This window comes from Atractosteus spatula, chromosome 10 (assembly GCF_055471065.1).
Source record: "Atractosteus spatula isolate fAtrSpa1 chromosome 10, fAtrSpa1.hap1, whole genome shotgun sequence".
Lineage (NCBI taxonomy): Eukaryota > Metazoa > Chordata > Actinopteri > Semionotiformes > Lepisosteidae > Atractosteus > Atractosteus spatula.
Window position 1 is genome coordinate 29383646 of NC_142715.1, and position 14473 is coordinate 29398118.

At 42.2% G+C, this 14473-nt stretch overlaps 1 protein-coding gene across 1 annotated transcript in view; it reads right to left on the minus strand.

Moving 5' to 3' along the window:
- Positions 1 to 14438, minus strand: part of LOC148827801 (scavenger receptor cysteine-rich type 1 protein M130-like) — a 446693-nt gene extending 432255 nt beyond the window's left edge. The window contains exons 1-5 of the mRNA XM_088926381.1: positions 14096 to 14438; positions 10812 to 11117; positions 3715 to 3901; positions 2111 to 2376; positions 1080 to 1304 (exon numbers count right to left, since the gene is read on the minus strand). Coding sequence (XP_088782507.1) covers positions 1080 to 1304; positions 2111 to 2376; positions 3715 to 3901; positions 10812 to 11117; positions 14096 to 14438 — 1327 coding nt within the window. The remainder of the gene's footprint in view (positions 1 to 1079; positions 1305 to 2110; positions 2377 to 3714; positions 3902 to 10811; positions 11118 to 14095) is intronic.
- Between the last annotated feature and the right edge of the window lie 35 nt (positions 14439 to 14473).

A 14473-nucleotide genomic window follows, 5' to 3' on the forward strand; every position in this document is an offset into this window, starting at 1 on the left:
TAAAAAAAATGAAAATCAAGATTATTTTCAGTCACACATCAGTAAAACAAAACAAACTCATAGAGGTGTTATTAGGAATATTATTTTGTAAAATTAACTTGATACACCACAGCTTATTATGTCTACATAGTGTTTTAAAAATAGTCATAATATTTATAAAAATATTCTTGCTTAAGACATTTGCTAGGGTGTGAAATTCTAATATAACACTCTCTCTCTTCTAATACTATACTCTCTTCTAATACTGTAATTATTACATATATGAATATATAAATATTCACTGGCTGATGACAACTGTGCACATCTTTTCTTTTTGCCCTCCTTCACCTCAACTGCCTTCTTGCAGAAGCTCTTTAGATCATTCCTAATGAGTGAGGATGGGTATGACAGCACTGGGCAGGTGAGCTCAGCTCACTGGGACACTAAAAGGAGCACAACCTGTAGTGTGGACATCTGTGGCAGAGAGGTTGTGAATGAGGAATGTGAATGTGAACTGGCTTGTTTGTTCAGTTACACAGGGTGGGTGCAGCTGGAATTAGCAGCTGAGTAGTGTCCTATAGAACAGCATGAATGTGGTAATGGAAGCTAAATAGAAAGCAGATGTGGATGGATAAAGTGGATGGATCTTGGGAACACAGTTGTGCTGGAGCTCTGTGGAGATGAGAGAGGATTATGGGAACAGAAGGCGGAGAGAGAGGTGATCATGGTTGTACTGTGGACTGTGGGAAAGACAGCTGGGTGAGAGGTGACAACAGATGTGCTGGAGCTCTTTGGAGTTTAGGCCAGTTTGAAAAGTGAGAAATATTTAGTGAATACTTTTACTGGCATTTTGAACAGTTGGTCTGATATCGCTGGCTTGGAGACCAAGACCATGTAAACGGATTTGGTTACTTCATGGGTAAGTGGGACAGATTAAGATTTGACATCTTACTGATCCGTTATTTAAAGCTGTATTTATTCTGAAAATGTAAATATGTGTTGATTCTTACTAGAACAAATGACTCCAGCGTCCTGCCCATGAGAGCATGCAGCTCTGCCCCATGAAGAGAGAGCACACCAGGAGAGATGGGTCTCATTGCCGTGGCACTCAAAAACATCAACCCCTCTTGATCCACTGCCCTGTCCAAACCAGGCCTGTCCTGGAACTGCTACAGCCTCCCCACAGCCCAGCTGCTGGCAGAGAACACTGGCATCTCTCAGGTCCCAGCACTGGTCACACACTGTCCTGTATTCACCGCGGTACTGCAGCTCCACCCGGCCAGAACAGGAGTCAGGGCCGCCCATCAGCCTGTAGCCACTGTAGTCTGCAGACAGGACAGGGGAGTCAGGAGCCGTAAGCATTTACATCACTAGTCTTTATACAAAGGACAGGGGAGTCAGGAGCTGTACAGTATGAAAGGTTATTAAGGTTGATTTTACAGAGGGTAGATTGTACAACAAACGTCGCATAAGTACGCATAATAATTGAATATTTTACTTAAATAACTTAAATTTAATTATCTTTCGCACTGTGAGAAATAAAAATGAATCATGAAATGTGGAAATCACATGACCACTGCCTGCTGCAGCTCACTGATCCAAAGAAATTAGTTTTGGGGAACAATATACAGTGCTCTGAAATGCAAAATGCAAGCATATTAAACCTATGCAAATTAAATTTTTAAAAAAAGTGGTGAAACACTTTCTAAAAAACAAGGGCATGCAAACAAAAAAAATCAGGACTTTTGCCATTTTGTCTTTAGATATTTAATTAAACTAGATGATGACACTGTGATGATGACACAGACAATGCTCTGAAAGGTTAGTGGGAAAGCAATGAGGAAGAAAAGTAATTAGCCTACACTGCTCAGAATGTGATATCGAAGTGTTTATACAGTTGGGGATCAGTACAGAGAGCAGTGCTCTCACCTGTACAGACCAGGATGATGTAATTGCTGTGAGAGCAGCTCAGAGTGAGATATTGAAGTGTTTATACAGCTGGGGATCAGTACAGACAGCAGTGCTCTCACCTGTACAGACCAGGTTGATGTCATTGCTGTGAGAGCAGCTCAGAGTGAGATATTGAAGTGTTTATACAGCTGGGGATCAGTACAGACAGCAGTGCTCTCACCTGTACAGACCAGGCTGATGTCATTGCTGTGAGAGCAGCTCTGGTGCTCCCTGGTTGAGGTGGGACAGTCGTGAATTCTGGTCTCATTTCCCTGACACTGGATCTCCTCTGTCCTTATCAGCCCCTGCCCCTCTCCGAAATGAGCCCCTCTCAGCAGCTCTGCTGGAAATCCACAGTCTAGTTCACGACAGATGACCTCCGCATCGTTCATGTCAAAGTCGGCCTCACAGATTGTACTCCAGGACGTCCCTCGCAAAACCTCGACTCTGCCAGAGCAGAGATTCCTGCCTCCTATTAACTGCACTCCTGACATGTAACAAAACATTTGTACACATTTTAACAGTATTAGAGCACATTAACAGTGTGTATAATACATATATCGAAGTAAAAATATTCAGATAAATTATATTCTTTAGATTACCTGTATTAAATCATTGTCCTCAATTTAAAAGATCTTAAAATCATCACTTGCATTTAATCTAAACATTTCTGAAGTATTAAAATGCTCGGTCACGTTAGGAAAAAAAAGGAAAAATTAGAAACTCAGTTTCGAATTTAATATAAAGAGGGCAATAATACTGCAGGGAGGAGGTGCAGAAGGAGGTGAGAAAATCATACTGCACTGTGGCCTTAAAAGAGAATGAAGGAGGACTGACATCTAGACAGTCAGCAGGAGCAGCTCTTGGAGTCTAAACAACAGTCAGAGAAACTGAAGCCTCATGAACATTTATGAATCATTTAAACTACATCACTCATAGAGCCCAGAGAACAGTACCATCACAGCCTGGCACAGCTGGAGCAGGACTGTCTGACCTGGCACTGACAGACACTCTGTACTGGACAAGACCAGGTTGTCCTACCAGCACCAGCTGCACATACTGTGGTCTATCAGTCATTTGCTGGCTACAGAGCATTGCAAGAACATGTACGAACCTCAGTGTCATACAGAGATCTTTTTTAAAGCCATTTTTAAATATTAATTCCACATCATGAGTATGGTTCAGGATTCGACCAGTATAATCCAGCCCCTATTACAATATGGCAGAGAGGAACCTGAAATTATTGAATTACCCTAATGAGCCCAGAACCTTTCTTGTTCATTTTTATTTATATTCAATGTTGTGGTGAGAGCTCATCTCTCAATTTAATCTGAGCTCTTCTGTTCCAGGCTGACATAGACAGAGAGAGAGAGAATCAGCCCCTGGGCCAACTAGAACTGCTACCTACTGCTACTAAAGTCTCCTGTCTGTTTGTACCTCTGATCTCCACACAGGTAGAAAGACACATAGTGACTGTGAGGAGTGTTGTCACAGCTCTCAGCAGGACAAGAACAGGACTGATTGACCCTGATGATGGACTCTAGATCAGTGTAGGAGTTGTAATTGTTCTCAGTGCTGCAAACTGGAGAGAGTCTGACTCCTGCCTGACACCTCACTTCAGCACCATCAACATTACTGACACATCAGTCTTACCTACCTGAACATCTCACTCCAGCATCTCCAGAGTGAGGAAGATTATAGTGTTTCACATCTTGTTTACCACAGCCTCCCAAAGAAGACTCTGGCCCACTACAGGATATGTAACCCAGCAGGACTGATCCAGACCCTGGTCCATAGTGAGCTCCATTTGGTGCTGAAAAAGCAGATCCACAGCCAAGCTGTCTGCAAACCACCGTAGCATCATCCAGATCCCAGCTTAAGTCATTAACTGTCCCCCACTCTCCATCATGATACACTTCCACTGTCCCCTCACAAGGACTGGCACCATTCACTAGTCTCACATCAGAACTGCCTGGAGACAGAGAAAATAATATTACCATGTCTGAAGGAAAAATTCTATATATGTATATATACATACTAAAAATATTTCAGATACCTAAATTTTACTTAAAGTGCTTGACTGGATTGCTACTCCATTTCCCTGTGAACTAGAAACAGGGGACACGCAGAAAGTGAAAAAGAGAAACCCTACTAAGTCCACTAAGTCAACTTCTATAAAACACAGAAAGTCCACTTTCTGTCATTTCAGATCCTTACCTTGTGTGAGATACTGGAAAGTCTATTAGCACAGTGACTGTGTGTGTGATACTGGAGAGTCTACCATCTCAGTGACTGTGTGTGAGATACTGAAGAGTCTAGCAGCACAGTGACTGTGTGTGAGATACTGGAGAGTCTAGCAGCACAGTGACTGTGTGTGATATACTGGAGAGTCTAGCAGCACAGTGACTGTGTGTGAGATACTGGAGAGTCTATAAGCATAGTGACTGTGTGAGTTACCGGAGAGTCTACCAGCACAGTGACTTTGTGTGAGATTCTGGAGAGTCCAGCAGCACAGTGACTATGTGTGAGATTCAGGAGAGTCTCCCAGCACAGACACTGTGTTGGATACTGGAGAGTTTAGCACCACAGTGTTTCTGTGTGAGATACTGGAGAGTCAAAGACCTCAGTTACTGTTCAGTCGCTGTGGTGTGAGAAAGCTGAGTCAATGGTAGCCAGTTTTGTTGTTCTTCGCATCAGGAAATCTTGATCAGGTAATAGATTTAAACACTAATAAGTCACCTTACTCTGAATATTGTGCGTTGAGAGTGAGAGAATATTATACAAAATAATATGAGTACAAAACAGAGTCTTAGGAATAATTCGGATTAAATGTGCAATATGTAATATTGCTTCCATTATACATCACAAATCAAAACAATAGTTTTTTTTATATGTACAGTATACAGTATTTTCTCTGGAAATATTAAATATGCCAATATTTTCTTTTTAGCCTTTACCTGTTCAGATCTTAAAACCCAGTTCACAGGCTCAATTTCATACACAACACAATCCTTGTGTACCAGTTACGTTTAGTATTTTTTTGTTTATCCATTGTGTTGAGAAATTGTTCTGAGACCTTCTGAAAAATGGAAACCGATGGGTGGAGTTCTAGGTGAGAAGCAGGGGTGCTCCGTCCCTTGATCTATCATTCAATTTTCTTTCCTATTTAAACCCTTATTCCACTAACACACATGTCTAGAGTTTTTTTTTAATTCAAGTCTGTGAGTTCTGAGCACTAGATCTGCAATGGATCGCATGCCTATTTCTCTGCTATCCCAAACTGCTTGTCTTTCCTCCAGCACCTTGAAGATTCTCCAGCGCTCTTTCGTTGACCTCCTTGGATTCAAATTAATCCACCTTGCCAACATTTCTTCTCCTTTCCAGCCTCATTATTCTGCTTTATAGCCATGGTGTAACGAAGAGTAGATTAGGACCCTATGCAGACGAAAGAATCCAGAAGGGAGTGAAACAGACACGGGGAGGAGACGACGAGGAACTGGGCAGGTCGAACAAGTCCAGGGGGGTCCAAAGGGAAATATAGGGTGAAGTCTAAAGGTCCCAGTGCCAGGTGATCCATCCAGGACAAAACAAAACAAAGTTAAAAACTGAAACAAGGATGGGGAATAAAACAGAATCATGAAGCCAGGCACTCTGAACCCCAAACTCAGCTGGGTCAGGATGCTGATAAGAGGCCTATGCCCTCAAGCCGTGGGTGTAGGGCGACTTGGTGGTAGACAGGCCTCTGGGCGTCCGTCTTCCAATCCAGAGCGAGAGTGCCTTAAATAAGGAGGGGCAGGGTTGGAGGCAGGTGCACATAATCAACTAAAATGTGAAAGAGCCAGAGCCCCCTTGTGAGGAGGGATTACAATCGTGACACAAGACTGACTTCTTTCAAAACTCCACAAATCGCTGTTTGACAGATCTATTCTTATTTCACTTCAGTCTGATGTTTTTTTCCTACTCTTATGTGATTTCGGAAAAAAACAGTTCTTCCTCATTCTCCCTTCACTGTCGTTTCTTCTGCTCCACAAATCGGTCAGCTCCTCCTCCTTCTTTCCCTTCTCTCATTCCACCTTCTCCTCATCCATTGCCATGGGGATCTAGTAGATAACACTACTCTTCAAATTTCTCAGTAGGTTTCTCAGATCCACAAATTCCCTTCTCGCTCTGTAGCAGTCACCAATGCCATCTGGTTAAAATACAGGTTTTCTACTTTCACCCCCGCCTCCTGCTTCGGCTCTGCCCATCTCAAGTCTCCTTCTTCCTATCCCCATGTCAGATTTCACCTGCCCCAAGTGCCCCAGTCTCCCAGGCTGCTTTTAGGTCATGTTCATTTTTGCTCCTTGTTTGTGCCGCCAGATTCTTAAAGTTTTCTGGTCTGAACATCTGTTCTTTTTCTTTTCCCATTTACAACTGTTTTTGTGCAATATATGCCAGGGACCTGTGCAATACATTTATATTTACTTTTATATTTATATTCATATTGTGCAATACGATTTTTTTGTGTACTGTTCTGTTCTGGTTTGTTCTTTGTGTGTTCTGGACTGTGAGTAACTCTTCTCAGTGCACTTCTTACTGTACTGATTGTATTGTATGTATTGTATTATTATTATTGTATCATTCGTTACACTGTGGCTGTGTTGTCTGTGTTAAGCTGCTGTTACACTGCAATTTCCCTCACGGGATCAATAAAGTATCTATCTATCTTAAAGGTAAAACTAGTAATCTCATTTCTCTCCTATTAGACAGCTCTCGATTCAATTACCAAGGATTGAGGAGAACTTGCTGTTGCGCTAAATTCTAGAATCTTCTTCTTTTCCAGTTTAACTCCAGTTTATGGCTTTCTCTGTTTTCAGGGATGTCATTTGTTCTTTCTGCCCTCTCAGGCGCAAGGAGTGGACTACTACTGCTGATCCTTGTGTGTTAAGGTGGTTCTTTATTTTATGCTATGAAATGATTCTTTACTTTCTTCCAAGTTCATACACCCATCTGTATTCCCACCCTGGAACACTCCCTTCAGGATCTTCTCTCCCCTCTCTTTAATTACTTTCTTGATGGCCTCTGAATTTTTTTTTGTGCCTGTCTTCAATTCCATCATTTTGTCCAGTCTTCCCCCCTCTATTGCTGATCCTGAGATGATTGCCGCCTTGATTCAAGCTGAGCTGTGAAAGGCTTTCTCGTTGGCCCCTCCTAGAGCATCCTTTTCCTCATACTGATCAACCCTTTATGTATCGCTACTTGTAAGCTTACTGGTAGAAAACTCTTATCGCTTTAGATATGCTTAAATCTCTCCCTCCACTTTTGCTTCTAGATTTTGAAATTTATCAATAAACACAACTCGCTATCCTAGTTGGGGCTTTGCAATTATGATATCCACATTATATCTCAAGGCAAATCTTTTTCTCAACTTCTCGCTACTGTCAACCTCTCTCAATGCCCACGTTATCAACTGACGGTCAGAAGGATATTAGAATGTGGATATTTCTCCCCCACTGGAACTGCCACTTTGTTTTGCAAGAAATGGTGTCCCACTCTGCACTACCTGTCCTTGAATTGATGCTTCTCCTCTCAGTCTAATAGTAATATTCAATGCTCAATGGTTTTTCTAATTTCCGACCTCTCAAACCCAGGAGCTCTCCCCCCATGCATGATCATCAGCCCTTCTGGAACTCTACCCTATTGTTGCCATCCATGTCTGGGGACACAAGAGGATGGGGGGAAGAAAAAGAAATAGAACATTCTTATTTCATGCTGATAACAAATCCACCATTTTCATTACCGATAAAGGAAGATCTTCTTCCCCCCAATTTCAAGCTTTTTGCTTCTCATTTGCACTGCCAGATTCTTGAAGGTAAATATGTCAATTGTGTTTTTCTCCTACTAGACAGCTCTGAGTTTGGTTACTGAGCAGCGGTAGAACTTGCTGTTGCTCAAAATCCTGGGACTAATGTCTTCACAGGTTTAACTCTGGGCGAATTTATTCTGGCTTTCTATTTTCAGGGATGTCATCTGTTCTTCCACTCTTCCGGGTGCCAGAAGTGGACAACTACTGCTGATATTTGTTTAAGTTCTTTGTTTATGCCCAATTACATTTTTCAGTCTAAATGGATTTTTAATTTAACCATTCTTCCTGTTCTAATTACAAGCCTCCTTCGACATCTCACCCAGTTTTCTGTTACCCATACTTTGTATCTGGCAAGGAACACCTCCCTGGCCTTTCCAAAGCTGTAGCCAATGCTCTTTCTAGTTCACAGTTACCTAAACTCTTCTTGCTGATGTCCATTAAAGCTCTCTTCCTCTTCAAGTTCCCGAGTTCCACAATCTTCTTTCATCTAATATCAAATCTCCACCCAGCTTCAATGGGCACATTTTTACATGATTCAGCTTCATCTACCCACACAGCCTACTCTTCTGCCTACATGCAATATCTTCTGCACATTCCACCAGCCGCCTTCATCTCCATTTTAACCTCGCTATAGCCTAGCTCCCAGTCGTGAGGCAGCGCTTCCCTGCCGACTCTCCGCGAGTCATGGGTGTTTGTTTTCATGCTTCGGAGGCTGCTGTCAGCCAATCCACCTGGGTTCCCCACTGCGGTCTGGGTGCTACTTTCCTCTACTTTACCAACCCCTGCTTCTCCCCTTGAAGTAATTATATACTAAAGCCCTAGAAAAATTGGTAGGATAACATTATAAACCCTTTAGCAAAAGCAATTGTAAAGTTGTGCTGATGTAACTATTTACCTTCCAAATTTCACAAGTCAGATGTTTTTTTATATGTGTTAAATTGTTGTGATTCTTATGATTTTAATCTAAATTAGTTGTTATTTAGTATGTTGTGTGAAAAAAGTCTCCTAAGAGTCTACATTTGTTATTATGTAGAACAGGTTTGTTGACTTGGTTTTGGAAAGAAGGAGGGTCTTTATAGGAGATGTTTAGGGGCTGAGGTGATTGTTTACCCTTTTAAATTATTTTTAAAAAGAGAGCAAGATGTCAGCTGAATTTGGAGGGAGAACTGTTGTGAGGAAACCCAAATGTGGAGATATGGATCCTGTGCAGCCGCAGGAGTAGCTGGTAGACAAGGCAACAAACTATCTGAATCGAGAGGCGAGTTCTTGGTCAATGGAAGTAAGTAGGGTCAAAATCCAAGACGGACACCAGAGGCAAATAATCCAAGATGAGAGGCGAGATCGTGGTCGAAGGGAGAAAGGTAGGTTGAAATCCAGGACAAACACAGGAGGCAAACAATCCAAATCGAGAGATGAGGTATGAAGTCAAATGGCAAAAGGGGAAGTCCAAAATCCAGAGTGTCACAAGGTAAGGGTACACCAAGTAGAGCTCTAAGGGAGCAGCGGGAAGCAGGTTATGATGGTATAAATAGTACAGGGTGCCGCACGGTAAAGCATGTGCAGGTGTGTTAACTTGTGCGGCAGCAATTGCTGTTATTAACCCGCTGCTGGTGGTGATTAGTTTGCTTATGGGTTGATCTCCGCTGGCTGGCGGTCATGACAACTGTGATTCTCACTGAAGAGAGGAAAGGATGCCAAAGAAGTCAGCCTGAGACAATCTCTCCAGGGAAGTTTTTACAGAAGGACCTGTGTGTTTCGGTAGAGAATGTGAATTGTTTAATTATGCCCACTTTTATTTTCACTTTTGTCTGTCTGCTCAGCCTGCTTTACTCAGACATCTTGGCTTCAGTCTCCTTCTACCAGATCAGTGCAGCAGGTATCAAAATATATGTAGTTAAACTAAAAAAAAACAAGATCAAAAAGACCAAATGGCTCCTACCTGAACAAAGCAGGGACACTTCCTGTCCATTACTACAGTTGACTGTCTGTGAAGAACTGCAGTTCACCAGATGAGTCTCATCCCCAGAGCACTGAATACCTGTCAGACACACAACACTTTCACTGTCCCATACAGAGAGGAGTTATAGGCTTGTACTACAGAGCACCGAATACCTGTCACACAGCACTGTCACTGTCCCATACAGAGAGGAGTTATAGATGTGTACTACAGAGCACTGAATACCTGTCACACAGCACTGTCACTGTCCCATACAGAGAGGAGATATAGACTTGTACTACAGAGCACTGAATACCTGTCAGACACACAGTACTGTCACTGTCCCATATAGAGAGGAATTATAGACTTGTACTACAGAACACTGAATACCTGTCAGACACACAGCACTGTCGCCTGTCTCATACACAGAGGAATGGTATATTTGCACCACTGAGCCACAGCCCAGCTGTCTGCAGACCACAGAGGCCTCTCTGTAGCCCCAGGAGTGCTGGAGGAGTCTTCCCCAGGTGCTGTTGTAGTAAATCTCCACCCTGCCATCACAGTGACTCTCTCCTCCTGACAGCCGGACTCCACCGTCTAGAGCTGACAAGGATGAATCTATAAAAATCAATAATCATGTTTATTTTAAGTTGCACATCAGTAAAATAAAACAAACCCATAGAGGGATTATCATAAATATTGTTTTGTCAAATTATCTTGATACACCAGTTTATTGTGTCTGAACATAGTGTTTTAAAAATAGTCATCATATTTCTTTAAATAATCTTGCTTAAGAAGTTTGCTAGGGTGTGAAATTCTAACATCACACTTACTCCATCTTCTAATATTATACTCTCTTCTAATACCATAATTATTACATATAAGAATATATAAATATTGACTGTCTGACAACAACTGTGCACATCTTTTCTTTTGATTTTTCTTCAAGATATTGAAGTGCTTGTACTGCTGAGGATCAATACAGACAGCAGTGCTCTCACCTGTACAGACCAGGATGGTGTCATTGCTGTGAGAGCAGCTCATAGTGAGATATCGAAGTGTTTATACAGCGGGAATCAGTACAGAAAGCAGTGCTCTCACCTGTACAGACCAGGCTGACGTCACTGCTGTGAGTGCAGCTCTGATGCTCCCTGGTTGAGGTGGGACAGTTGTGGATTCTGGTCTCATTTCCCCGACACTGGATCTCCTCTGTCCTGATCACCCCCTGCCCCTCTCCGAAATGAGCCCCTCTCAGCAGCTCTGCTGGAAATCCGCAGTCTAGTTCACGACAGATGACCTCTGCATCGTTCATGTCAAAGTCGGCCTCACAGATTGTACTCCAGGACGTCCCTCGCAAAACCTCGACTCTGCCAGAGCAGAGACTCCTGCCTCCTATTAACCGCACCCCTGACATGTAACAAAACATTTGTACACATTTTAACAGTATTAGAGCACATTAACAGTGTGTATAATACAGTACGTCAAAGTAAAATAAAATCGGATAAATTATATTTTTAGATTACCTGTATTAAATCATTGTAATCCTCAATTTAAAAGATCTTAAAATCATCATTTGCATTTAATCTAAAGTATTAATATGCTCGGTCACGTTACAAAAAAAAGGAAAAAATAAGAAAATCAGTTTTAAATTTAATAAAAATAGGGAAATAATACAGCAGGGAGGAGGTGCAGAAGGACGGTGAGAAAATCATACTGCACTGAGGCCTTAAAAGAGAATGAAGGAGGACTGACATCTAGACAGTCAGCAGGAGCAGCTCCTGGAGTCTCAACAACAATCAGAGAAACTGAAGCCTCATGAACATTTATGAATCATTTAAACTACATCACTCATAGAGCCCAGAGAACAGTACCATCACAGCCTGGCACTGCTGGAACAGGACTGTCTGACCTGGCACTAACAGACACTCTGTACTGGACAAGACCAGGGATGTCCTTCCAGCACCAGCTGCACATACCAGGGTCTAGCAGTCTCCTGGCTACAGAGCGTTGCAAGAACATGTAAGAACCTCAGTGTCATACAGAGATCTTTATACAGAGCCATTTTTAAATATTAATTCCAAATCATGTGTATGATTCAGACTTCCACCAGTATAATCCAGCCTCTATTACAATATGGCAGAGGGGTAAGAGGTCCTGTCTTAAACAGCAAACCTGAAAGCATGTAATTACCCAAATGAGCCCAGAACTGGTTTATTTCATTTTTATTACTATCCAATGTTGTGCTGAGAGCTCATCTCTCAGTTAAATCTGAGCACTTCTGATCCAGGCTGACAGAGACAGAGAGAGAGAATCAGCCCCTGGGCCAACTGCTACTGCAGCTGAACACACAGTTAAGCACTGATACCATTCCAGCCTGAAACTGACTAGATCCACTGACACCTGGAGAACAGATACTTCCCTATACAGCACACTGGAACCCCTGCAGACTCTCACCTCACCAGTGTTAAAACATTAAGGACAGACAGAGAACAGATAACTAATTAGATAGATAGATACTTTATTGATCCCGTGAGGGAAATTGCAGTGCAACAGCAGCTTAACACACACAACACAGCCACAGTGTAACGAATTATATAATAATAGTACAATACATACAATACAATACAAGAGTTACTCACAGTCCGACACACAAGAACAAACTAGAACAGAACAGTACACAGAAAATCATATCACACTCATATCAAACATATGAATATAAATATAGATGTAACTAAAGATATAAATATAAATGTATTGCACAGGTCCCTGGCATATATTGCACAAAAAGTGGTTGTAAACGGGAAAAAGAAAAAGAAAAAGAAAGAGAACAGATGTAGCAGTAGATGTGTAGATGCGTTTAGTCCAGATACAGGTCACTGTCGATGTTGCCTCTGCCAAGACACAAGGTGGATGCGTTGTACAGTCTTATGGCAGACGGCAAGAATGACCTCCTGTAGCGCTCCCTGTCGCACCGTGGATGAATCAGTCTATTGCTGAACGTGCTCTTCATTCCTGCAAGCCTGTCATAGAGGGGATGGGAGAAGTTGTCCATGATGGACAACTTCTCCCTCCATAATTACAGTCTCACAGACCACAGACTGGCTGTTAATACTGACTACCACTAAAGTTCCTGGACAGACAGGATAAACTACATGTTCAGAGAGACAGAGACACTTCCTGTTGTCCAGCTGTAAAAACACACAAAAACAGGAGAAGACTTTTCCTAAATTGAATACACAGCTGCCCAAATTTACACTTCTTCCACAGTTAATTACAGTAGATATTTAATAATAATAATAATAATAATAATAATAATAATAATAAAATTACTTAAACTTATAATACTGTAATTAATATAATGTGATATTTTCCTCAACTATAATAATCATCTGGGCCCTGGCTAGCTCTTTTGAAAGAGAATGAAACTCAGAATTTCAGGGTAGTGGTTTTGCCTCCCATGTGGGGTGCCAAGGGCACAAGTCTAACAGCCTTGTCCTGTTAAAACTGATGTCACGAAACAGCAACAGGAAAACGTTGGTGCCAGCAGTGGAATGCAAAAGTGACCCAACAACAACATAATAATCATTTATTATTTTCACATTATTCATTCTTAATGATAGATGGTAGTAATAAGAGGGAGTATTAACACTGGCAAATAAGATTCAGTGAAAGTGAGAAGGCTTGGAAAATTTACTTGGTTTTGTGGCCAGACTGGATTTTTACCAAATTCCAAAAGTCACAACTCTGAAACCCATGACAAACTGATCGAGAGATCAAGATTCTGATTTGTCCAGTTCAGGTTGAATAGTCACAAAGTTTTATTGTCTCATGAAGGGAAATCTTGTGCTTCAGCCTATTTAGCAGGTGGACTGTAAAACTGTCTCCCCTCTCCTGACAGACAGCAGAGAGGAGGGGTTTGTCCTGCTGTTACGCTCAGTGTTATGGATGTCGGAAGGGCAAGCCGTGAAATGGCAGGAGAGCAAAAAAGACCCTATCCGTAGGGGAAAAACAGGGATTAACTCAGGAGGTCAGATGATGTCTGGTAGAAATCTATGCCCACAGGCCGCAGAGGAGAGGACCAGGTGCTAGGTGGGTCTCAAGATATCCAAACCCTCATTGCTGAGCAAGGAGCAGAGCATACACAGGAAGTAAATAGGCTACACAATAAGACACACCGGAAAGACATGAATAATCACAGGGATCTAGGTGTACAGAGCATGACACTCAGACAGGGTCTCCTGCCTGTGTTTGTACCACTGATACAACACAGGTAGAGAGACACATACAGTAGTTACAGTGAGGAGTGTTGTCACAGCTCTCAGCTGTGGAAATGAGAGGATGGACTGATGGATCATGATGATAAACTCTAGATCAGTGTCTCCTACCTGAACACCTCACTCCAGTATCAAAGCCATGAGAATGGCTATACTGTTTCATTTCTTGTTTTTCACAGTCCCTCAGTGCAGACTCTGACCCCTTGCAAAGGACCCAGCCCAGCAGGACTGATCCAGACCCTGGTCCAAAGTGAGCTCCTCCTGGTGCTGAAACAGCAGATCCACAGCCCAGCTGTCTGCACACCACTGCAGCATCATCCAGATCCCAGTGTTGGTCAGATACTGTCCCCCACTCTCCATCATGATACACTTCCACTGTCCCCTCACAGGGGCTGGCACCATTCACTAGTCTCACATCAGAACTGCCTGGAGACAGAGAAAATAATATTACCATGTTTGGAGGAAAAATTCTATATATGTACATACTGT